This window comes from Eupeodes corollae, chromosome 1, assembly GCF_945859685.1.
Source record: "Eupeodes corollae chromosome 1, idEupCoro1.1, whole genome shotgun sequence".
NCBI classification, from domain to species: domain Eukaryota; kingdom Metazoa; phylum Arthropoda; class Insecta; order Diptera; family Syrphidae; genus Eupeodes; species Eupeodes corollae.
Genome location: NC_079147.1, coordinates 258833537 through 258859057, shown reverse-complemented (window position 1 = coordinate 258859057; position 25521 = coordinate 258833537). Strand labels below are relative to the sequence as shown.

Sequence of the window (25521 nt, the reverse complement as noted above, 5' to 3'; positions counted from 1 at the left end):
AATTGACCGATGGAGTTTTATAAAAATTATTGAATGTCAAGAACAATATTTTCTGTAAGATACAATTAGTTTGCAGCTACTACATTTGTATTAAGTTTAAGTGCTGTTTTTTTTTATTTGTGTGTTTTGTTAAAAACTATATTTTTTATAAGATAATATTAGTTTCAAGTCATAATCTGAAATTTCTGAAAAGATTCTGAAGTTTTTTAAATAGGAACTTTGTTTTTTACAAAAAGTATTATTTTAAAATTCTAAAAGGCACCAATTGGAAATTATCAGTGTGGGTCACCCCATTTCTTTTTAATAAAAAATATTTGAGAAAAGTATATATCAAAAAACTATAAACAAAATGTATTTAATTCCTAATGGTGCCAAATTTTTAAGCGTACAATTCTAATACTTAAACATTAAAACTTTGAGAGGATTAATTAATAAAAAAAGAAATAAAGAAAACAAATAATAAATAATAATAATTTGATAAAATTTATAATAATCACAGTTGGCAACCGTTAAATTAAAAGTTAAAATAAAATAGAATAAGTAAACGAACTAAATAACTTTACCTCATTTTATTACATGCTTCGCGAAATTGTTTATCTGTTTATAACAAGTATAGGTTGGTTGTATAGTTGTTGGTGAAGGTACCTAAACTAGTATAAGTATGCGAAACTTTTCTGAGCACCGGAAGTCCCACTTTCCTTCATGTTTGAAGTTTTATACTCACGAAAGACAACATCCAGACAATGAGTCCTTTCTCTCTATAGTGTGTTTTTCTATATTAACCTGTATACCGTAAGAAGAATGTTCATATAAAAGAATTACTTCATCCTGGTACTTCGATGTACCTTTATTTTACTCTATTTTTTTCCGTTTCTTATGACAGGACAAACCTAGAAACAACAACTACTGTCATTTGGTAGATTTATTGTCTTGAAAGAAGTTTTCGGATACAATTTATTACAACGACAAAATTGTTTGCATCAGCTATACGAGTACGTAACGTTGTAAAGGTTGGGACGATCACGTGACTTAAACAAAGACTCTAAAATGCAGTTATTTTAAAAATGCATAGGTTTGAACAAAAATTATTCATTCAAGAGTATACACTGTTTTAAGTTGTTGAACATTCTTTTGATAAATTAATAATATACAATGCAGATAGGTTGGTTTTGTTGTTTTACTATTGCAGGATATGAAATGAGAATGTTGCTAAGAACTTATTTATATTCCTCATAACGTAAATCCTTACATATCCTACTGTAATTGGTGATTCCAAAGAAACACTAAAGTTGTTTTTAAGAACATTTAATTGCAAAAAAAAACTGGTTAGGTGCGATAAAACTAAACATGGAATATTATTAGGGAGACATAATGCAATAAATAAAAAAGAATACTTCTAGGTGCTTTAACTCTGAAATCATGGATACGATCTAGAAGAAGAAATTGGGAAAGTTTAATTTTTCGGTTGGAGAAAAAAAGACAATATTTTTAATTTTTGAAAAGCTATTTCAGTCAAAAGTAAATTTTTACAAAATTTTAGTATAGTTTTTTTGTAAGAAGACTGTGAATTCGATTTTTCTCAAAATTTTATTGAATATTGACAATAATATTTTTTTAAAGATCAAAGTATTTTAAAGCCAATATCACAAAATTTTGATAAGATATTTGAGTCGAAATTCAATTTTTACCAACTTTGTGTAATGGTTTTTAAGGTTTTTATTTTTTATAAAAAAAAGTGTCAATTCAATTTTTCTCAAAATCTTACCAGATGTTAAAAACGTAATTTTTCGTTGCACAAAATTGTTTTGGAGATAAAATCATTGTTTATTCGTATTCGTATTTCATTTTCATTATCATTTTTCAGTTTTTTGATATATAAAAAAACGCCGTAAATTTATTTTTTTTTCAAAAAATATACTTGTTTGGTATCACGTCACAATATATATAATATAAAATTTTTTTTTTGAAACTGCTATGTTGAAAAAACCAATTACGCAATATTCTTTTCTTTTTATTTCAATTCAAGGGACCTTAAAACGTCCAGAGATGTCAAAATTTTCAATTTGATAGATTGGACCCATTGAAATAACTTCCTTTGGGAAGTTAATAAAACACATTAAATATTTTTTTTTAATTTTATACATTTTCAGTAAATAATAAATCTAACAACATAAATCCACATTCACAACGATCTGTTTTATTTTTAAGAATTTCCTTAATTTTATTAAATTGTATAAATTCTTCACTTTTTTTAACCGATTCTTTTTCTAGATCAAAAAAATTATCCACTAGCACCTCACATCCGTTCATCAACTGCCCATGTTCTAACACACAAACTATGTAACATTTTTCTTTTGGATTCTTCTCAACAGATTTTCGAATTATATTAATATCAAAATCGAAGTTCGAAAATTCAACTGTTGTAACGTTTTCTTTTTCACGACAATTTTGTTTTACACCATCATCACTTAACGACCGAAGTCCATCCTGAAATAAGAATGAAATTATTGAAGCTTAATTTTTAAAATGCTTTTTTGGTTTGAGTTTACTTTTTGATTCTGAACTACATACATGCTTATACATTCGAATCAACATGATTTAATATAACTACCACTATTATTAATAGACTAACTTACTTGTAATTTTAAGGACTCTATAAAATAAACTTGGATAGATATAAAAACTAAGAGTAAGATGAACACTTTATTATCCATTGTGATTTGTGACTAAGATACGTTTCTAGTCTTTGTATTTTCCAACATTGACTTAAGTATTTGATTCATTTTCTTTAACTAAAACTTGCCTGAATAACATTTATGTTATTAAACAACTTTATGTATTTATTAATTAATATTAAATGATGATCAGAATGAAGGTATAGGTTGTTCTAAAGTTAAGGTATTGGTTTAATACACAAATAAAGTATCTATTGTAAAAAAAAATTGTGTTGCATTTTTAGAAAAAAATTAACAATTATCAAAACTTAACAGTAATTTTTCTTCAGAATTGAATTATGTTTGAAGTCCTTGTACAAATTGTTTCATTCGAATCAAAAATGAGTCGAAAACAACGTTTTAGCCATTTTGAATAATATTTAGTTTATATTTTTTTAAGTATTACTTGGTTTTATTTTTAATTAAAATTGCGTTTAGAATGAAGTAAGTTTTCAATCTTTATCTAATAACGGTTATAATTAAAAATAGTTTGCTCGAATTGTTAGTATAAATGTATGTACTTACAGTTTTAATGTTTGCAAAAAAAGTCTAAACATTTTACTTTTAGTAGTAATTTTATCGAAGTATACAATAATTCCACAAGTAGAACTTTTTTAATGGGTTTGATCTAAGATTAAATATTTGTATAGGATTCAATATTTATTTAGGATATAGTAGAATACAAATCATTTGAAGTTGATAAATACAAATTCAAGAAAAATTACTTCTTTCTAAGCTGGTTTAGCTTCTTAAATATCACTTCAGAATATAATAAACTTCAATTATTGTTTTTAGAAACCCTTTAAATGAATGTAGAAGTTGTCCATTAAAATATCTTTATTTTTATTGCAAATTCAAAACTTGACCTTTATTGTTACAGCCAATTAACGTACGGCCGGCCGTGTCGGCGGACAATCTTGATAAGTTGGGGTTGCTTTTAATGGAAAACTTGTTTAATTAATAAATATTTATTAACAATAATTATTAAAAGTTAATATGTATACTTTGTTTATTATTCATTTTGCAACTGACACAAACATAACCGTATAAAAGTGATTAGTTTAAGATGTTACAAGTTATATTTAACATGAGTCTGTATCTAATAACTATAAACTTATGTTTTTTAAAAGTAGTAAAATGTATTGAAAATGGAGCAGGTTTTAAAGGTGAACTAAATCATACACTACCTTAAAAAATTGCGTAATTTATGTATAAATAAGTGTTGCCCCTGAAAATATTCAATGTTCCCGCTGAATATTAATTTCACTAAGTCAATAGTGAATTTGTTTGTAAATATTTATTAAATCTGTTAACTTTGAAGAAAGTTTAATGCTTAATTTAAATAATTTTCACTAGACAAAAATAAATTAGACTAAATTTAAGAATTGTTGTATCAGTTTCCATTTGGAAGTTACTGTAATCAGTCCGATTCGTCGAGTTGAAAATGTGGACATTTCTCTTTAGAATTTAAATTTAAAATTTAAATTTGGAATGGTTTATGTTGAACTAAGCTAAGCTAGTTGCTTTGCATTTAATTTTTTAATCCGAATAATTTTATTTTGATTAATTTTTTTTACTTGCGACGTAAAGGAACTGTATGGCAAATTTACTTACTTACGTACTTAAGGTGGCGCTACAGTCCTGAGTGAACTAGGGCCTCACCCAATAAACTTCTTCATCTAGCTCCGTCCCTAGCTCCAAGTTGGGTGAGGTAACTTTCCACTTGTGCGCGTCACCTGATCCACAGTCTTCCTCTACTGCGCTGTCCTTTGGGTGTAGATTCGAAAACTTTCCGGCCGGAGCATTGGTTTCCATGCGCTCCACTCCCCTTGGATACATACGGGACCGTAGATCACAAGAAGAACTTTTCTCTTTAACCGATCCAAGTTGCTTTCATCCGCTTTTGTCATAGTCCATGATGCTTCTGCACCGTGTAGCAAGACAGAGATGATAAGGGTCTTACCTATATAGCAACACTTTGGTCCCTCGAAAGAGGACTTTAACATTCAATTGCTTTCTTAGTCCAAAGAAACAGTGGTTAGCAAGAGTTATTCTGCGTTTGATCTCAGCGTTGGTGTTGTTTTCTGCGTTTGCAGCGGAGCCTAAGTTTACGAAGTATTTGACAACCTCAAAGTTACGTCTGTCGATGGTGACGTTTTGACCAAGACGTCGGTGTTGTAGGTCCCCTCTTGACGACAGCATGTACTTTGCTTTGCCCTCATTAACCGTTAAACCCATTTTTGCCGCCTCTACCGCAATACTCACAGCAGCCAAATTGACATCACGCTGAGTTCTTCCGATTATGTCAATGTCATCAGCATATGCCAGTAATTGGACAGACTTTTGAAAGAGAGTGCATTTAGTGTTGACGTGTGAGCTCTGCACACTTCTTTCAAGCACGATGTTAAAAAAAAATAACATGACAGCGCATCACCTTGTCTAAAACCTTTTTTGACATCGAATGGTTCTGTTAAGTTGTTTTCAACCTTTATGGAGCAGCGTGAATTCTCCATGGTCACTTTGCACAAACGGACCATATTATCAGGGATGCCAAAACGAGACATGACTCTTTACAGCTCGTCCCTGTAGATGCTGTCATTTGCGGCCTAGAAATCGATGAAAAGATGGTGGGTGTCGATTTGGTGTTCTTGGGTTTTTTCCAGGATCTGCCATAATGTGAATATTTGATTGACTGTGGACTTTACTGGTAAAAAACTACACTGATAACGACCTATCAGGTTGTTGACGATGGGCTTTAGACGTTCACATATTACGGCAGATAAGATTGTATTGGCAATGTTAAGTAGACTGATTCCTCTATAGCTGGCGCAGTTAATAGGGTCTCCTTTTTTCAGGATCAACAATACTGAGGTTCCATTGATAGGGCATGCGTTCTTCCGACCAAATCTTACAGATAAGTTGATGTATGGTCCTAACCAACTTATTTCCAGCTTTTTTAAAGAGCTCGGCATTCAAGCCATCCGTGCTAGGTTTATGTACCTGTGAATTTCGTTTCACCTGTTCATAAACTTTCGAACTTCATTCCTGCTTTTAAACCTCTCAACATCTTCGACCGCACGCTTCTCATGCCCTCTCTCGGCGTTCCTCTCTCCTTTTCTGCTCATAGACCTCATGAGCAGCTCTCGTCCTTTTATGCAGCGCCGCTTTGCGTGCCTCTTGTTTGGCTGCATTTGCCTGCCGACATTCCTCATCAAACCATAAGGGGTTCCTTGTGGGTGACTGTTTGAAAACCAGCACATCATAGGCTGCTTCTCTGAATGCATCTTGGCAATGTTGCCACTGGTTTTCGATACATTGTGTTGGCGGCAGAGAACTTCGAGAGAGGTCACTTGTAAATCGGTCGGAAAACAATTTGGCGAGTCCTGGTGATTGTAGCCGTTCGACGTTGTACCTTCTCCCTGGACCTCTTTGTTTTGCCTTGGGTCTGGAAACCCGAAGTGCTACCTTGGCTACAACGAAGGTAGTGGTCCGAGTCTATGAGCCTGCATCCGTTGTCAGAAGAGTTGTTGTGCAGGATATTTTTCCCAATTATTCCACCAAAGATGTCTTCCCTTTCTAGCTTGTCATTAAAATCGCCCATATGGTTTGTCTAAGAGCTCGAAGAACATATCTTTGGTATTGTCGTCTTTCTCTTCTGTTGGGGCGTGTGCACATATCAAGCTAATGTTGCCGAATTTAGCCTTGATGCGTATGGTCATGAGGCGCTCATTGATGCACCTATAGTTCAAGACTTCTTGCCTAATTTGACTCCAATGAAAAAGACGTATCCAAATAAGCACTGTTGGTTTTTCTGGTAGCAGTCACCATAGTAAATATCGCAGTTTTTCATCCTCTTTTTGCAAGTTTGCATTCGTAAAAATTTTGAACTCGAGATTATGATCAAACATGACATTAAGGTGGTAGAGTATTTTAAAAAAGTGGGTCCCCCGAATCCGTTCGCCTGTCTGTCTGTCTTCTCCTTTTCAGACCAAAATATTGGTTGGATTGACTTCAAATTTGTTTCCAGACTTAAAATAACAGTAGTCCCAATATAAAGTTTGTGCTAAAAAATTAAAAACTCTTATTTTCTTGGATTATTTGGATTCTTTGAATTGCAAAACAAAAATATTTTTATATTGCTATAGTTTTTCAAGAATTAAACGACAATTTTTTTTTTTATTTGAACAAATTTTTATCAGAGCTGTTTTTCAATATTTTCTTTTTTAACATATCAGCTGTTAAATCAGGAGAATCTTTATTATTGGGAAGTGTCATGTATAATTTTCTGCCCAAATATGAGTTTTCTGACTGTGATAAAATATTACTTTAAATTTCTGCAACTAAGCTATGTATGTTTTCATCATCAAAGTAACAGATAAGCCTCTATAAATGACAATTGCTTCGCTTTCATTCCATTAAAGAAGGATTTAAAATTTCTATGATAACTTAGGGTGTAACATACACTATTCACTTCAGAATTTATTGAATTATTTGGCACCAAATATGAATTAAAAATGTTTCTTCACTCAAATTTTTTAAAACAGTAAAATGAAATTTAATTAAAATAAAATATTTATTTTAAAACTGCCAAAATAAACAAATGTCGAAAAAAAACAATTTAACGAAAATTAGAACCGTAAAATACATAAACCAAAATAAGTACAAATTATAATAATTAAAAAGTAAATCAATAATAATATTAAAAAAGCAAGCCTACTTCTCTTTTCCTTTCTCTGTTATACACTTGATCAATTGAAATCCACATTCACAACGATCACTTCCCTTAACAACATCCTTACAACTATCTACTAATTTGACGAACTTCTCCATTTGTTTGTCCTTAACTGTGTCTGAGTTTTTACTTAGAATCGTACAACCATCTATAAGTTTTCCATATTCCAACAAACACGAAGCGAAACATTTTAACTTTGGATTTTTTTCAGCTAATTCCAATTTGTCTTCTAGAGCGAATTCCAAAACGTCAGCAAATATAAGATTTTCCTTTTTCAAACAATTACTGGCCTCAATAAATTTTGTGTGGTCTAATGCTTCTGGAGGATCAGCCTTAAATATATTAAAATTGAAATATAGAAATTTTATAGATTTAGATAGAGATATTTATGAATTTACCCGAGCTTGGACGCCCAAAGCTATTATCACAAGGAACATCAATACTCTTGTCATGATGATTTCTTGTTACTGTTTCTATAGAATTTTGTTGGTGATTTATATACTTAATCAAAATGCAATAATTCAACCAGTTTTTGGTAAATTAACCATTCAAAAATTGCTTGTGATTGCTTTTTCGTTTTACGCTTGAGGTACTTTTATGTTTTTGCTCTATTGTTAATTTTAACAATTTATCACTTTAAACGATGAAACTGCCAAACTAGGTTTAGCCATAAATTGCAATTTAAGTAAGGTGGCGTATCACACAATTACCTATTACTTCAAAATGTACCGAATTGGACTTTATTTTATTCGTTTACAAGAAACGTAATAAACTTTTATTTAAAAGAAATATTTTTTTTTTGTTCGGTATGAAATGAAGAACCATAGGTAATGAGATATTACGAAAACTAAGTAAAATATTTAAACAATTATTTATAAAGAAGAAAAAGATTTGTTCTTTGCAAAACTTCATATAATTTATTTTTACGGTGATAAAAATGTTTATAGCGAGAATCGAATTTAGGAAATCTTGATCTATTAAGAAAGTATTGTCATTTTAGTGCCCCAGAAAGAAACGTAATTTTGTCAAATAATGTTTATTCAATAAAAATACAACAGCATAGTCTAAAAAAAAAGTTTTTTCTTTAGAGACCTCATTTGTTAAAATTGATTGAGTATGAGAGTCGGAAGAGGTAGACTATTTTATAAACCCATCACGGGCCCCTTGTTTGATCTGACCTACGCCAAGTAAATCCAGCAATGTTATTAAATTTTTACCACTTTTTATTTAAAAAAAAAAAACGAAACCCTGAGCGAAGTAGTTCTTTTCAAAACAATTGTGTGTAATTGGTTTTTAATAATTAATAGAAAAAGTCACCTTTTAAAAATCTGATTTATATTGAAATAGCCATTCTTTTCATTATTAATACACAATTACGTAATTAGTGTATGCATAGAGTAAGGGGTATTATTTCAATTAAATGGACTGCTACAATTTCAGTAGTTATTGTATTGTTGTTATTTAAAGTTGAGCAATGTCAATTCTTAACTTATTATTACTTTCTCTGTTAACTTTTACACACACAGTAAGAATTAGCTAGTATATAATTATTTACTGGTACATTTGCATTATTTGTCAACATATTCAAAAAAAAATATTTTTCTTAATAGTTTGCTTCTAGTGACAAGGACGAGGATAGCGATGAGCATAGATATGTGAATGGTGATCCGTTTTATGAGTGTATGTTAAAAACTAACACCTCACCTCAACAAGTAGAAGAATTTGCAAGGGATGAGGAAAAGAGCATCAATTTAGCTGCAAACAATCGCAGTATAAAATGTTACATTCTGTGTATATTAGAACAATATGGATTGCTTAATGGATGTTCATTTTTACAGGGTATATTACCCATGTCAGTTAATGGGCTTATAAGAGTTAATATTAATAGCAACTGTTTCAATGTAATTAAGAACCTTAACATAGACGATAAGTGTGAATGTGCATTTGAGGCTTTAAAATGTATGAAAAATGTAGTTGATGGTTTTGAGAACAATTCATAAATATAACCTCGATTTAATTGGAAGTATAAAAAAAAAAAAACAAAATAAAGTTTTTATAATTATTAAACTACTTTTTGTACCAATTCTTGTTCGAAATTTTGCCAATGTTCTATTGAAGTTTCGCTGACGAATTAATTATATTTTTTTATATTATAAAACAAATCTTTTAATAAAAAAATTAAATAAATTAGTTGTCTCAACAGTCCATGAGTAACCAGGACCTAGTGCCTTACAATTCTCAACCATTTCTGTGTGCGAGTAATTTTGTCAGAGATGGAAGGGACCTACAGTTTATATGCCGAATCCGAACGGCTAATTTGAGAAAGCATTTTTTCATGACAAGAATTACTTTTGGAGAATTTGTCAATTCCTGGCAAGAGGCAGTACCCGTAGAAAAAGTAAGGTGTCACAGGCAGGGATTGAGCCCAAGACCCCTTGCATGACAGTCCAATGCACTAACCATCATGCTACGGGTACTACATTATTTTAATGCTGAAATAATAAAGAGGCTGACATATTTATAACTTTTCATTACGTCAGTCGATTTGTTTTGCTTAAGACTTCAACAAAATATTCGTTACAATATTTTGTGTATGATTAAAAATTTTAAATAAATATCTTTCTTTGCTCCACAATACTTGAGTCGAAAACCATTTGTTATCAGTTTTTTGTTGTTTTTGTTGTTTTTCTTGTTTTTTTTTTAAAGTTGTCAGTAAGATTTTTCTAAAAAAATTGCTTAAAGTTATCAACAATATTTTGCATAATGTGTTGGAATAGTTTGATTTCAAAGTCAATACAAACATATATTTATTCTGTTAACTAAAATCAACAAGATCTTCAGAGAAAAGAACGAAAGTGAACTTCCGTGTCTGAAACTCCAAAGAACTGAAGAGAGCAGGGACGTTCTCAGGACAGAGCAAACAGATCCAGAAGAAGTCATCTTTGACGATGACTTTGAAGGAAAAAGTTAAGGTGGTGGGAGCTGCCTTCCAGCAATTGTATAAGGTGAATGTTAGCATTCGCCCCAGCCACGACCTGGAAAACAGAGCCCTACTTAATCACTTTTACCTTCGAAATGATATGACACAATGGCGATCTGAGTACCACGATTATGGCAAATGCCGTAATCGCCGAGCAAACGGGTCCAAGTCCCTTGATAGTGACGAAGGTTGAACTTCAGCTCATCTTCAATTCAATAAAAAATTTAAAGTCAGCAGGTGTCGATGGTATATCCAACATTGTACTAAGACATATACCGATGGAGGCAAATGTCAATTGCCACCACACCACACCGCTGTGGTTCATCCTCTCCCGAAAAAGGGAAAGGACAACTCCAACCCGTCAGATCTCCGGTCGGTAAATCTTCTTCCGAGTATCAGCAAAGTTTTCGAAAAGATCATCAATAGGGCTCTGACTAAGTGGGCTGCGGACAACAAAATAATTCCGGATAAGCAGTTCGGGTTCAAGGGCGGTCATGACACAATTCATGCTGCGTCTAAACTCGTTTCTGAAATCCAATGGAATAAATTAAAACAACAATGCACAGGTGATGTCCTGGTTGATTTAGAAAAGGCCTTTGACACCATATGGTTAGAGGGTCTTTACCTAAAACTGAGCAGGCTTGGCATAAGCAAGCCATTGTTTTATATACTTTATGATACGCTTAACGGTAGAAAGTGTGTTGTTAAGAGTGGCAATTTAACTTCTACCACAACATTATTAATTAAAAATGGTCTTCAATAGGGAGCGGTGAATTCGCCGATTCTCTTTAGCATTTACACCAGCGATCTGATAGGTAGTCTTACAAAGGCAATTGCGTACGCCGACGATCTAATTGCGTAAAGAACGGCCCGAAAGGTTGAGGTTATTAGAGTTTTCTTGCAGTGTGATTTCGACAAGATTAAGCGATATTGCGACGACTAGAAACTGAAAATAAATGTCCAAAAGTCGGAGACAATACTGTTCCGGACTCCGTTGGCTAGGGCCACGAGGGATACGTGCAAGAATTGGCGCAAGATGGTCATCGTTGATCTTCACGGGCAGCCATTGGCGAGCAAAAGTGTAGTGAAGTACCTCGGTATCTGGTTAGATCAGTATTTATATTTCGACAGACATATAAATGCTGCTCTGACCAGGGCCAGAGGAGCCTTCGCTCTGACGAAACGGCTGTTTTTTAGCAGTCGCCTTGACCCCAGAGTGAAGGTAATTTGCTACATGGCCCTCATATGGCCAATGATCGTCTATGGTTGTCCTGTGTGGTACAACGTTGCCCCTTCCCAGATTTAGAAGTTTCGGGTGTTCGAGCGGCAGTGTTTACGACGCTGTACCGGCTTATATCGAACTGCCGAATCTTCTTATGAGCATTACTATTCCAACGAGGTCCTATACAACGGGGCTCGAATCAATAGAATTGACAATTTCGTGATAAAACTCGTTCGAGGTCACATTGCAAAAGCTATGTCTTCGACCAACAATTTAATTTTCGGGGCGTTCTATCCGAACGACGAGTATTTTGAAAGTGCACGCTTGAGCGGGTTCATTCCACCAGAGGCATTCCTCTTTTTAGACAAATGCGGTCTGATACAGGATAGATTGGCAGTTCCGTTAATCTACCACGTCAGACGAAGAACCGTGGATAGGCGACTCCTGTACAATCGGGACGTCATGGCCCAAGGCGGAGCAGAGCTCCTTCGGTTCAGTAGGGCTGTGTCCGAACGGGACCGAACTGATAGGGTGAAACAGGAGTACCAATTTTGGTGGTTGTTCTAGATTTAAGTAGTTTATAGGTAGACTAGGTAGTTTTAGTTAGCTTTAAGAATTATATTAAGGACCTAATTTTAAGTAGTTTTTAAGTAAAAAAAAAGGATATTAAAGATGAAATTTTTGGAAATATTTATTTAAATTAAATAATTTTTTACCAACTCTTAGTATTGTTTTTATCAGGTTTCTTATTTTTTTTGTAAGAAAACTGACCATTAAACCAGATGTCATAAAAGTTATTATTTATTGTTTAATAAAATTATTTAGGAAATAAATAGTTTTTTTTTCCTAAAATGTAAGAGGTGCCAATTATTTTTTTCAGCTTTTTTATTTATAAAAAAATTAAGTTGTTTTTTTTTTAAGTTTTATTTTGGTATTTCACAATATAAAGGGTGATTTTTTGGCAACACTGGTTTGAACAGCTAACGTACGTTTCGTGTTTTGTTTCACTATTAAACATCTTCAGTTTGGTCTATAATTTTAAAATGAATTGTTTTACAAACGAACAACGTTTGAAGTTTATTATAAAAATGCGAGCTCTGTTAAGAAAATTCATCGCGCGTTTCTTCTATTTTATAGTATAGAAGTACTCCTTCTAAGATGATGTGAATAGTAACGTTACTGTGAATGATGAGCGCTACCGTGAGATGATATCCAAATTTGATTTGACCAAAATGCAAGAGCTTGGCTTGCATGACATGTTGTTTGAATAAGACGGTGCCACATGGCACACAGCACGCCCAACAATGGACTTATTGAGAGGCGAGTTCGATGAACATTTTATTTCACGTTCGGAACCGGACAATTGGCTGCCTTGATCGTACGATTTAACGTCTTTAGACATTGGAAGACAACTTTGAAGTATATATCTATTCGTGAGGTACCGGCCGAAATTTTGGAAAGAGTATGCTAAAATCGCACTAAGCGGATGGACCATTTGAGGCGCAGTCAAGGTCAACATTTGCATGAAATTATATAATAAATAATAAAAAAAATTCAAAGATTAAATTATATGGATCGTACACCGATTCAGATAAAGATTTCATTCCAAATTTAATGTGTTTTTTTTTGAAAAACTTTCCTACAGCTTTTGAAAAATCACCCTTTATAATACAATTTGTATTCAAGTTGCTAGCGTTATTACTGGCACATGATATACATACATATTTGGGTCAACTAAATTGTTTACTTTTTTAAGTTGATATGGTAAAAAAAACACTTACTTTTTTAAGAGTCTTTTCTGCATTATTATCTGCACAACAAAATTTATTTGGAGTCAATATCTTTACTGGTTCATCTATGGATCATAGACATCTCTCTAAAAATCCTTTATTTCGACTTTAGGGACCTTGAAACGTCGAGAAATGTCAACATTTGCAATTTGACAAATCGGACTAATTACAATAAATTTCTATGGTAAGTTGTTTAAAAAGTATGTTTTAAGAATAATTTATGCATTAACAAGCATGTGAATTAAAAACAGAAAAAAAATAGTAAACTACAAACAACAGCTACTTCGATTTTTCTTAGAATTTCAGCACATGTCAAAAACTTTGTTATTTTAAAGAAAGAATTAAGTTTGAAAACATTTTTGTTCAGTTATAAAAACTGTAAGTTGTTTTTTTTTCGAGTTTAAAGTAATTTGGTATAACGATCAATATTATACAATTTAATTGAAGTCACTACCGTTATTGGTTCTAAAGATATTTGTGGTAAACCAAAATTCTTCTTTTTTTTTGTTTAAAGTCTATCTTTTTGTTCTGATTCTTGATATATTACCGACAAATAAGAGTTATGCCAAAGGTACGGACATCTGAACGTAAGTACACGTAAGCTTGCACACATATATGCCTCTTTAAATCCTTATTTATAGTCATTAAGTTCCTAAGCTATATTTTTATTTTTAGTTTAAAATTTGAAATACCTCCATTCTTTCCCCACAACAAAAACTAAACATAGTACTAACTTCGTTTAACGCCTATTTGTAACTTATTATATTTTTGTAAATGCGAAGCACGTGCACATTTTCATTAAAGATGGCAACCCTACATTTCTTCCCAATAAAAATCAACTCAATAAGTTTAATTTGCAAATTAAAATCATTTTTTTAAAGTAAAATAATTTGTTTATAATAAAAACAAATGGTAATTGTATTCAGTAGAAGTGTTGATATCAAAATCTGTTTTATACTGTAATAGTTTTTATCATTCTTCATCAGTATATCATTTAATAAAGTATTGTTTTCTTTTGTATAATAATTAAATAAACATTCATTTTAGTCGGGTTGAACATTTTCAGTAGCTATTGTGTTGCTGGTATCAAAAGTTAAGCAATGCCAATTTGCATTTTAATATTATTTGCTCTATTAATTTTTGCATACACAGTAAGGACTTCCTAGCTAAGCTATAGTTTAAGCAATTAAAAAATATAAATTTATGTTTTTTTAATACAGTTTGCATCTAATAATAAGGACGATGATGATAATGAGGGAGGTGATCCGTTTTATTTGTGTATGTTAAGAACAAACGCCACATACCAGCAAGTAGATGAATTCGCAAGAGACGAAGTAAAGAGCATTAATTTAGCAGAAAACAATCACAATCTAAAATGTTATATCCAATGTGTGTTACAAAAATTTAATTTAGTTAAAGGATGTACTTTTATTAAAGGTACAATACCGTTGTCAGTTGATGCGAATGTAAGAGTTCGAATTAATAGGGGTTGTTTTGAATTACTGAATAACCTTAACGGAAACGATACTTGTGAATGTGGATTCCAGGCTTTGAAATGTATTCAAAATACATTATCTAATAATTTTAATTTATAAAATTTTACCAATTAGTAGATGATAGTAAATGGTATTATAAAATTATTGTTATTTTATTGTTTGTGTGTACATTTCTTTTCTTTTCAAAGATATTATTTCTTTTGAAGAGTTGGTAAATTTTGAAATGTATATTATAAATATGGAACTAGATATTTTTGAATCAAAAACTTCGAAAGCAACATAAAGAAGAGCAATAACATTAAAATTGTGAGACTTAAGTAATTTAAAGTAGCTGTAAAATTGGTAATTCAATTTGCAGGAGTCTTACTTAAAGCCAAAAATTTTAAAAAGGCAAGAGTTTTGGAGTACTTTTATGTAACTGTAACCATAAACCTATATTTTTTTTCAGTAAGGTACAAATTCTAATGCTACAAGAAACATTTGTGTGTGTCTATTAGGATTGATATTAATGCAAATATTAATGAAATATAAGGTTTAAATGAATTAAGTCCTTATTACATGGTAATTTTAAAAACAAAAACTTTTAAGTTACTCCAAAATTGTAGCAATTGTGCATTATATTAAAATTAAATAATTAAAATTTAAACTAATTTTTTTACTAGGCTCATATTTCGTACATTTTGTTGAGACGTCAGGGTTAAAATACAAATTAATGTTTAAAATAAAATATTGTAGGGTTTCCATTTGCAGTCCGGGAAAATAATATTTTATTATAAATGAGATTCATTCATATGTGCTTGACACTTCCTAAGAAATCTCCTAAATTGGCACTTCCCTTCTATCTTACAATAGTGGGTCCAGTTCAGTCTAGTCAATAGTGCTGTAGCATTTTTGTATATTTTCTATGAAGTATGCCTTAAACTTCAAGTGGTGACATGCCGGACATTCAATGAAATTTAACAGTGTTTTGGCAAAAAAGTCAGAATTTTACATAAAAATGGTTATAACAATTTTGTTCGTATAATAGAAGGATTTGGAGAATATAATGGAGGCTTCAAAAAATCTCTATCTGATATAAATTACGAATTCAAGGTGGAAGATGAAGTCAATATATTAGAAATTAAAACGGGGACAACAAAGTTATAAAAATATATATGATAAAATTATGATGATCGGGGACCTTAAAGCGAGGATAGAAATTAGTGATTTAAAACAAAACAGATTTGCGGGAAAAATAAGAAATCGAAAGACACTACTGTTAATGCACGAGGAACTAAGTTGTTAAATGTTTGTGATGCTTTTGGGTTTCGAATATTAAATGGCATTTCTGAGTCTGATAAGTGGTGGAGAGTATACATTCGTAGGCCAGCAGGGAAGTTCAGTGCTGGATTACTGTCTAATAAAGGGAAATCGGATTCCTATAATTTCAGATTTCATGGTTTTCTGATCACTTGCCATTAGTAGTTGAACTCCGAACTAACTTAATTGAGCAAGACAATATAACGGTTTTAAAGCTGCCACCAAAATTTAATTGAAAAGAAGACAGAGCGCACAAGTATCGATCCAACCACGAAATCTTCCAACGGCGACCCCAATTTCAAAAGGCAACATTTAAAAAATTATATAACTCTCATGCCCGGAATGGAGAAAATATCAGGGAACATTTTTTAAGCGTAAAGAAAAATGGTTTGACGTACTTTGCGAAAAAGCACGCAAGAAATCATTCGGATAGTTAAAAGCTTTTAGAAAATTTAGCTGGCATTCCTTCAAAAAAATGTATTTAGTAGCGAATGCAGAATTCAACGAAATATGCAAGGAAAAACAACAAAGTTTTATGAAACCGATGCTCTTAATCTTACAAACTGCAAGGATTCCAAAGAATTCTGGATGGCGATTAACCAATTAAATGGAGCAAAACCAAAAATCAGTTTAAAACTAAATATCGATGTATTGCATAATCACTTCCTGTTACTTTTGAACCCAGAGAGTCTTACGCTTCCTATCCAATACGCTAAACCTTCGTACTCTAATGATATTTTGGATAGTATCATAACTCATGATGAAGTTCAAACCGTATTTGTAAAATTGAAGGACGGAATAGCTTCAGGACCTGATGGTATACCACTGGAATTCTTTAAATGTAAAACAGATAGGGTAACTTTAAATTTACCATCTTTTCAATTTTATATATTGTATTGTATTTTCAATACAGTATTGGATACTAAAAGTATTCCAGAACAGTTTAAGAATTCCTTAATTTTTCCCATACATAAGAAAGTCAACATTCATGATCCATCCAACTACCGTGGGATATCTTTTCTCAACGCCACCTACAAGATATTCGCAACATTACTAAATGACCGATTGACCCGTTGGATTCATAATAAGAAGTTGCTTGGAAAATTTCAGGCAGGTTTTAGAAATGGCTACTCGACTATCGACAATATTTTTGTACTGCATAGCATAGCGGCAACCTCTATTAAACAAAAAAAGAAGCTCTACGTATTTTTTGTCGATTTCAAGACAGCTTTTGATACCGTTGAACGCCGATCACTTTTTTTCAAGTTTTACAATTATGGGATGTGTAATGCCGGTTATGAGATCTGACAGTTAATTTGAGCAAATCCAAGGTGATGATATTCCGGAATAATTCTGGTAGAACAGACAGGAATGAGAAGTGGCAATAGGACAGCGAACCAATCGAGATTGTTAAGGCCTACAAATATCTTGGACTTACAATAACCAGCAATCTTAATATGGAAACACATCTTAAATAAAAGCTGATTAAATCTTAAAGTGCAATATCTGCAACATGGAAGAAATGCTTCTCAAACCAGTCAATATCTCATAGTGTTAAATATAAGGTTTTTGTTGCAGTGGCAGATGATGTATGCAGGACAGGTATGGGGAGGGGAGACGTTTGATACTGTAGAAAAACTTCAGAGGTTCTTCATCAAAAGATGCTTTCGTTTACCGAAAAACACCCCAAACTATATGATATCAATTGAAACAGGATTACCACCGCTCTTCAACAATACTATTATATTTCATATTGATTATATCAAAAAAGTTTTAAATATGATAGATGAAAGACTCCCAAAAATTCTGGCATTAAAAACAATTGAGAAGAAAAATCTGCGGTATAAGAAGCTAGAAGACCTTGCTGCGAACGTAACTACTTTCGAAACGAGAACAACCAGGAGCTCATAACAGCATTTTTCAAAATGAGAGGTGAATTGATCATCGAGAGGATCTAACTATCTACTGCAGCCTTTTGTAACTTAAGAATAAGGGATGATGTAATCCATTTTATGCGAAAGTGTCCAATTTTATGTGAAATACGCAGAAATTTGCTCGGCAGCATAGCCAAGCCTTAACGATTTACTAAATTATTTTTGTAACCAATGTATATATGTATATAAACGAATATTAATAAATCGAATGATCTATATATCTATCTATCTAATGGCGTAAAAAATTTAATAAATATTTCCAACAAGCGACTTAAATTAAACGGTGCATAATAGAATTTGACATGATAACAAACTGCTATAATTTTGAACAAAATTAAATTATCGCTTTTTTATAAAAGAGAAAACTAAAAAAAAACATTTGTCAACTTAAATATTTAAAAAAAAAATGATTTTATATGTTAAATAATTGCATGGAACGAAGAATCACATTTTTGACACCTGATCAAATTTTAAGAAAAATCGAAATGACGTTCTTTTGACAAAAACATAAAAACCTAGAAAACCTCATTTAAAAGTTTATAAAAATGGATTTTTGACTCGAATATCTTGGATTATTGCCTTCAAATTAGTTTTATGTTATAAAATATTTATTTTGAACAATTAGTAGATATTGTATAGAAATCAAAAATCAGTTTTTTTATAAAAATTAAATTAAAATATACTACTTAAATTGGCAAACATTTTCTTTCAACTAAAAATCTAAAGAATAAGCACCTGTAAGCAAAGAGTATGTTTTTAAAAGTACCTACATACGAGTAAGATAAGCTGGTCAACGAGCCCACTCGAATATCGGACGTGGTAGGTCGAGCAGAAAACACTCTTGACTTGTTTCTTACCTGTGACCCTGGTAAGTACACTATAAGTGTTTTATCTCCTCTAGGCACATCTGACCATTGTGTCATATCAGCAAATTTCTTGTGTTCTATGAGAACCGTTTGGCAATACGAGAAAAACAACTGGGACGGTCTCAACAATTACTTCAGGATCTTTAACTGGTCACTATGCTTCCTCGATAGTGACGTTGACGCCAGCGCTGATATGATCACAAGTTTGATTCTCCTGGGAATGAGAACTTTTATCCCGAATTGGGTTAAAAGCATCAGATCTAAGGAAAACGCATGGGTCCATGCGAGCTGTAAAGAGTTTATTAGGGTTAAGAAGGTAAGTTTCCGTTGTTTTAAAGCCAATCCAACTGAGGAAAACCGGAATAAGTTCAAGCAAGCCAGGAAGGCCTGCGACGCCCATATTCGACGGACCAAATTTTTACATGACCAAAAATTACGACAAAAAATACTGCAATGTCCCAAAGTCAGTAAAAATTTTTGGTCGTTTGTAAAAAATATGAGGAATTATTCCTCTTCCTCGGTTCCTACGTTCGTTGTGAATGACACTCCATTTGTTAGCTCTTTAGAGAAAGCAAATATCTTTGCTAGGCAGTTCGCCGCCAATTCAACTCTGCCAGTGAGTGTTATGACACCGCCTGTACTTGAGCGAGTTTATGATTCTATGTGGCAAATCTTTTTTCGCACTCGTACTGTAGCGAAAGTCCTAAAAGATCTTAACATACACAAATCTGCTGGTCTGAATGGTATCCCCGCTATTGTTCTGAAGATGTGTTCTTCAAAACTACTGCGTAAGCTTTTTCATTTGTCCTACTCCTCAGGTCTCGTTCCGAGCGGATGGAAAACGGCATTTGTCCAGCCTATTCCCAAAAAAGGCGAATCTTCCTCACCCTCTAACTACCGACCGATTGCACTTACGTCCCTTCTTTCCAAGGTCATGGAAACGCTGATTAATTATCAGCTCAAGAAATATCTTGAAGATCGAAAGCTTCTTAATGACCGGCAATACGGCTTTCGTAGCAATAGGTCCACTGGTGATCTCATGGTTCATCTCACCGAACAGTGGAACAAATATTTACATAGTTTTGGAAAAAGTAAGATTATTGCACTTGATATTTCAAAAGCATTTGATAGGGTTTGGCATCAGGCTCTCTTATCGAAAATGCGTGTTTTCGGTTTGAATGAATCCCTCCTTCATTGGATTAGTAATTACCTTTCGAATTGTTCAATACAAGTTGTATTGGATGGATTCAAGTCTGAAAACCACAAAATAAATGCTGGTGTGCACCAGGGCTCTGTTCTATCTCCAACACTCTTTCTCATTTTTATTAATGATCTTCTGTCTGAAACATCTAATCCAATACATTGTTTCGCTGACGATAGTACTCTTAGCTTTTCATATTCGTTTTCAGATTCACTCCCCTCTTCTTCGGATGTGGAACTGTAACGACAAAATATGATAAGCTCATTAAATTCCGACCTAAACAGCATTGTACAATGGGGAATAAGAAACCGCGTGGAATTTAATGCTTCGAAAACGCAATGCTGTATTGTATCGTTAAAGCGAATTATACCCCCATTGCCATTACCCATGGATGGCACTTGTATCAATGAGACTGAACACCTCGATATTCTCGGTATGTGTGTCACCAACCACCTCTTATGGAATGATCACATACGCGATGTCGCCAAAAATGCCGCAAGATGTTTGGGTTTTCTAAGGCGATGCAAGAAGTTTTTCTCCCCCTTTGATCTGGCTGTTATTTAAAAGTCTTATATACGTCCAAAGCTTGAGTATAACTCCCATATCTAGGCTGGTGCTCCTGCAACTTACTTAAGCCTCTTGGATAGTATTGAACGTAGAGCATTTAGATTGATTGGTGATATTACCATCATAAGATCATTTACGTCACTTGAACATCGTCGAAATGTTTCTTGTATCACCCTGTTTTACCGTTATTTTAATGGTTTATGCTCTAGAGAAATAGCCAGCTGCATTCCTCCCCTTAAACAGTTCAACCGTAATAGTTGCGCTTCTAGGTATGGTCATCAATATACCCTCGAGCCCATCTTCGGTCGTACTGTCAAGTACAGAGATTCGTTCCTTAGCCGTACTATGCGAATGTGGAATGCCTTACCACACTCTGTCTTTCCCAGCTATTGCAATATTCAGGAATTCAAAACCAATGTGCACCGACATCTCCTTTAACCCCTCTCTCCCTTTCCTAGTGCTCACACTGTGTCTACATAATAAGGGTAATATATCCCCTTGAGTGTGAGATTATTATAAAAAAAAAAAGATATAAATGCCATTTAATCTGTCAAGGTACCGTCATGAAGAAGCGCTTTCTCAAATTAGCCGTTCGGATTCTGCCTAAAATTTTAGGTACCTTCCATTCCTGACAACAGAACTCGCACACATAAATGGTTTGCGAGTTGTAAGTCACTGGGCCTTGGTTCACTACTGACTGTTGCGCCACCCAATTTATTTATTTATTTTATGATCTAAGACCGGTTTTATTTAAAATAATTTTTGTGTGTATACAAATTTTCCATTTTTTCTTTAAAATATTTTAATTATGCAGTTGTTTAGTTATTGTAAATATACGTTTTAGATTTGAATTTCACAATAAAATGTGGACCATTTTTCAAAAAATCGGATTTTAAAAAGAAATCCAAAAAAATATATGTACCTACACACTAATGATCATCAAATATTAAAATCGGTTCCTAAGTTCCTGAAAAAATTAAAAAAAAAAAAACGATTTTATGAGCGGTACCTTTCCGGAGCAATACAAAATCAAAAATTTTGTTTACTTAAAGAAGCCCAGTTAAAAAATAAAAATTTAGGAAAAATTAAAAAAAAATCGGTTTGTTTTTAATAGTTTTTGAAATTTCGTTTTTTTTTTACAAAAAAATGTTATGGGGCCACTGTTAGTTTTGATCTTAAACAAAAAGTGAAAAAATTCCTAACGCGAATCTGCTCAAAACCTTAATTTCCAAGTTTGAACTCAATCGACCCAATGGCTTAGGCTCTAGGAGCGTGGACAGACAGGCAGGACGACTGGACGGAATCGCAGGACCCACTTTTTTCGACTTCTCTACCATCGTTATATCGCGTGTTTGAATGAAATCTCGAGTTCGACATTTTGCACGAATGCAAAACTTGCCATACATAGTTCCCGTTATGTCGCAAGTAAAAATTAACTAACAACTTTAAAAAAAAATTTCCTATTTCACACAAGATATTGTTATTAAAATTTTGTTAAAGAGTTAGACAAATCGACGGACGGGATAAAAAGTCGCATCCCTGTTTTTTTTTCAAATGTACATGTTACCTTTTTGGTGAAATCATGAGACCCAATTACAACGTCAGCCTGGGCCTGTCCAAGTGTCCAACATTCCAATATGAATTTGGATATTTTAATGAAGTTTAATTTGTAAATTGTGTTTTTTTGCAAACTTAATTGCTCTCTTAAAAGTTCTTTTCATACAATTAGTTATAATTGGTATTAAATATTCAGTAGAAAATTTCATAAACTAAAAAAACATTCTGATTTCAATTTTAATAGCCATTATTCTTTTGTCAGTATTACTAAATAATGTATTGTTTTCTTTTGTTTATTAATTAAACAAAAATCATTTTAATGGAGTTAAACATTTTCAGTAGCTATTGTATTGTCGGTATTAAAAGTTTAGCAATGCCAATTGGCTTTTTGATATTATTTTCTATTTTAATTTTTGCATACACGGTACGTACATTATGTTCATTTTAGCTCAGGTTCTATATATTTGCATTTTGTGATATCAAATAGTGTATTTCAAGTGAAGACGATGATTTCGAGTATATAGATGGGGATCCGTTTTATGAGTGTATGTTAAAAACAAACGCCACATATCAGCAAGTAGATGAATTTGTAAAAGATGAAGAAAAAGGCATGAATTTGGCTGAGAATAGTCCAACCCTGAAGTGTTATATTCATTGTACATTGCAAAAACTCAATTTCCTTAAGGGATGTAGTTTTAAACGTGGCGGAATGAAAGTTTCAATTGAATGGAAAATTAGAAATCGAATTTTTAGAAATTGTTCTTATACATTGAATGCACTCGATTTATATGATAATTGTGAATGTGGTTATCATGCTTTGAAATGTATTAAAGATGTACTACAAATGTATAATTGGTATCAATAATAAAATGAAACTAAATTATTATTTTTTTTTTTGGAAATTTTTTATTTTATTTAAGAATTTAAATAGAAGAGAGTAATTGGGAAATATGTTGGAAAAAATACAATATTACAAAAGTAAATAAGTATACGCCCAGTTTAACCTTTAGAGCATGCTTAATACTTGTTTTAATTAGCTTAAAAATAATGTAAGAATTTTTCGTAAATATTTCGTTTCTTTTATTCTACGACAGGGTTGCCACATTGCTATTGCAGCTTTTCGAGGTGATCCATACTACTACTGCATGCTTAAGGCAAATATTACACGTGATGAGGTTGAACATTTTTTGATAGAAAAACTTGAATATGCTGAAAACAAACATGAACTTCATTGCTATATACAATGTGTTTTAGAAATGAATGGAATAATGGATAAGAATTTTCTCAAAAGTATGGCTACGGCTAGAAAAAATGGTGTCGATTCGGAGGATATTGAAGATGTTTATGTATTTTGTCATGATGTTGGTGACTTAGAGGGGGATTCGTGTACAAATGGATTTTTACTATATAAGTGTTTAAAAAAAGTTTTAGATTATGATAATTATGAATTGTAAATAGTTTAATATATGCTAAAAAAAGCCCTACAAATAGCCTGATTTATTTAAGTTCAAGATATCATGCTTTGTATTGGAAAATCCATTGTCAATTATTTTGAAAATAATCAACATGAAGATTTCAGGGAAATTTAAAAAAGTTTAATGTATTTTATTACGTTCACGTTTCTTACCCCGCACCTAAAAAAAATATTACATGGTGTCTCTAAATGTTTCCATTAATTTGAGCTTAGCTAACATCCGAATAATTTTTACTCAACACTTAATATAATAAGTCTATTTAAGTGCTATTTATATTCCATGTGAGAATTAAATAACAAAACGCAGACACGCTTCAATCATTCCAATGAATGTTTTATTCATAATGGCTATCAACTGCATCACATATTCATGAAAAAAAAAACATAATAAAAAGATTACAAAAATCAAGTATACAAACAAATTTAATTGCTTTCGCTTGTTATTGAACAAACTGTGATTTTTTTTTAAACATTTTTCAGAATTCTTTTATTGATCTAAATTGTTTTTTTTTTTTTAATTGTCAATTTTGACTGTCACTGGAATCGTCTTCGTCATTGGTTTCATCATTTGGACTGCTGCTTGTTTCTGAGATCATTGTTAGTGTTGGATCACGCAGAGCTCCACTGAACTTGACCTTCTGAATGCATTGATGAATTTTATATGCCGTATCACACTTATTCTGGCCTCGAATTGCCTTACACACTACAAAATCTCCCCCTCCAGTGGCACTGTTTAAATCCGACTTTTGAGAATCATCATTGTCTACGAATAGACCATTCTTTATAAAGCCCATCTGTTCGTAAATGCAATGGGCAAAACATTGCGTAGATTCACTGATGTCTGTTTCTTGGATTTCATTGGCCTTGAAACGGTACAAATCAGCCATGGAGAGTTGAGTTTCTTTCATGCAAATTCGGATAAGTTCTTGGGTGAGTTGATTGTTTTCGTCGGAAAAGTGTGCCGAAATGTTGAGGCCAATATTGAGCGAAGCATATCGAGTCTGTCAATGGTATGAGGATGAAAATTACATCTTAGCAATTAACAATAATTTCAAACTAAAAAACTCACAAATGCTGTCTGATGGGAACACAAGAATACAAAAACGAAAATCAAGTTACTTTGGAAATTCATTATGTTTTTTGATGGATTTTCGAGAGTGTGGATCAGACGTCTAAATGTGGAAATTCAAATATGTGGTGGTTTTATATTTTCGGAATGCTCTGATTGATAACAATGATAAGTTCTAAATTATTAAAATAAAGCCAATCAGTTTATTACCATCAGTGGTTTGGATAAATGTTGGGACCTATCAAGGTAAACAAATAAATTATTCGGTTGGATAGTTTCAGAGTTCAGTGTCAATGTCAATTAAAAAATATAATGTTGTGTTGTTTGAATTTGTTTTCTGGAACTATAATGTTATTATTGATGTTGACAGTTCAAATGGAAGGCCATGCAGTTAAAGTCACTAAGTTCTCTTTGACTAAACATATTTGTTGTCCTTGTTAGAAAGGTTTCTTAATATTCATTTTTAAATTCCAGTTTTTGGTTGTTCTATGGTCTTAATTTAAAAAATAAAAATATTTTTCAAACTCATGTAAAAGGCAGTGAAAAAAATCTACAAATTCGAGTTTTAACTTAACTTTATAAGTTCATTTTAACCACGAATTGCCATGATCTCATTTAAA

The 25521-nt window shown here is 32.3% G+C and overlaps 4 protein-coding genes and 2 long non-coding RNA genes across 6 annotated transcripts; 3 read left to right on the top strand and 3 right to left on the bottom strand.

Moving 5' to 3' along the window:
* Window positions 1-2121: 2121 nt before the first annotated feature.
* On the bottom strand, window positions 2122-2795 carry LOC129938798 (uncharacterized). Its single transcript, XM_056046563.1, has 2 exons — window positions 2637-2795; window positions 2122-2487 (listed from the first exon to the last, which is right to left on the bottom strand). The coding sequence occupies exons 1-2, from the start codon at window positions 2712-2714 to the stop codon at window positions 2137-2139; spliced, it is 429 nt and encodes a 142-aa protein (XP_055902538.1). The 5' UTR covers window positions 2715-2795; the 3' UTR covers window positions 2122-2136.
* A 4468-nt stretch (window positions 2796-7263) lies between these two features.
* LOC129939790 (general odorant-binding protein 56d-like) lies at window positions 7264-8228 on the bottom strand. Its single transcript, XM_056047932.1, has 2 exons — window positions 7845-8228; window positions 7264-7778 (listed from the first exon to the last, which is right to left on the bottom strand). The coding sequence occupies exons 1-2, from the start codon at window positions 7896-7898 to the stop codon at window positions 7428-7430; spliced, it is 405 nt and encodes a 134-aa protein (XP_055903907.1). The 5' UTR covers window positions 7899-8228; the 3' UTR covers window positions 7264-7427.
* A 585-nt stretch (window positions 8229-8813) lies between these two features.
* On the top strand, window positions 8814-9513 carry LOC129940488 (uncharacterized). The gene is made up of 2 exons (XM_056048842.1): window positions 8814-8971; window positions 9057-9513. The coding sequence occupies exons 1-2, from the start codon at window positions 8921-8923 to the stop codon at window positions 9444-9446; spliced, it is 441 nt and encodes a 146-aa protein (XP_055904817.1). The 5' UTR covers window positions 8814-8920; the 3' UTR covers window positions 9447-9513.
* A 4918-nt stretch (window positions 9514-14431) lies between these two features.
* LOC129940880 (uncharacterized) lies at window positions 14432-15477 on the top strand. The gene is made up of 2 exons (XR_008780780.1): window positions 14432-14589; window positions 14659-15477. It is a non-coding gene; the product is annotated as an uncharacterized LOC129940880 (long non-coding RNA).
* A 7153-nt stretch (window positions 15478-22630) lies between these two features.
* LOC129939091 (uncharacterized) lies at window positions 22631-23244 on the top strand. Its single transcript, XR_008780506.1, has 2 exons — window positions 22631-22782; window positions 22846-23244. It is a non-coding gene; the product is annotated as an uncharacterized LOC129939091 (long non-coding RNA).
* Window positions 23245-24140: 896 nt separating this feature from the next.
* On the bottom strand, window positions 24141-25007 carry LOC129939090 (general odorant-binding protein 56h-like). The gene is made up of 2 exons (XM_056046962.1): window positions 24902-25007; window positions 24141-24833 (listed from the first exon to the last, which is right to left on the bottom strand). Exons 1-2 carry the CDS (start codon window positions 24962-24964, stop codon window positions 24354-24356), a joined length of 543 nt encoding a protein of 180 aa, XP_055902937.1. The 5' UTR covers window positions 24965-25007; the 3' UTR covers window positions 24141-24353.
* Between the last annotated feature and the right edge of the window lie 514 nt (window positions 25008-25521).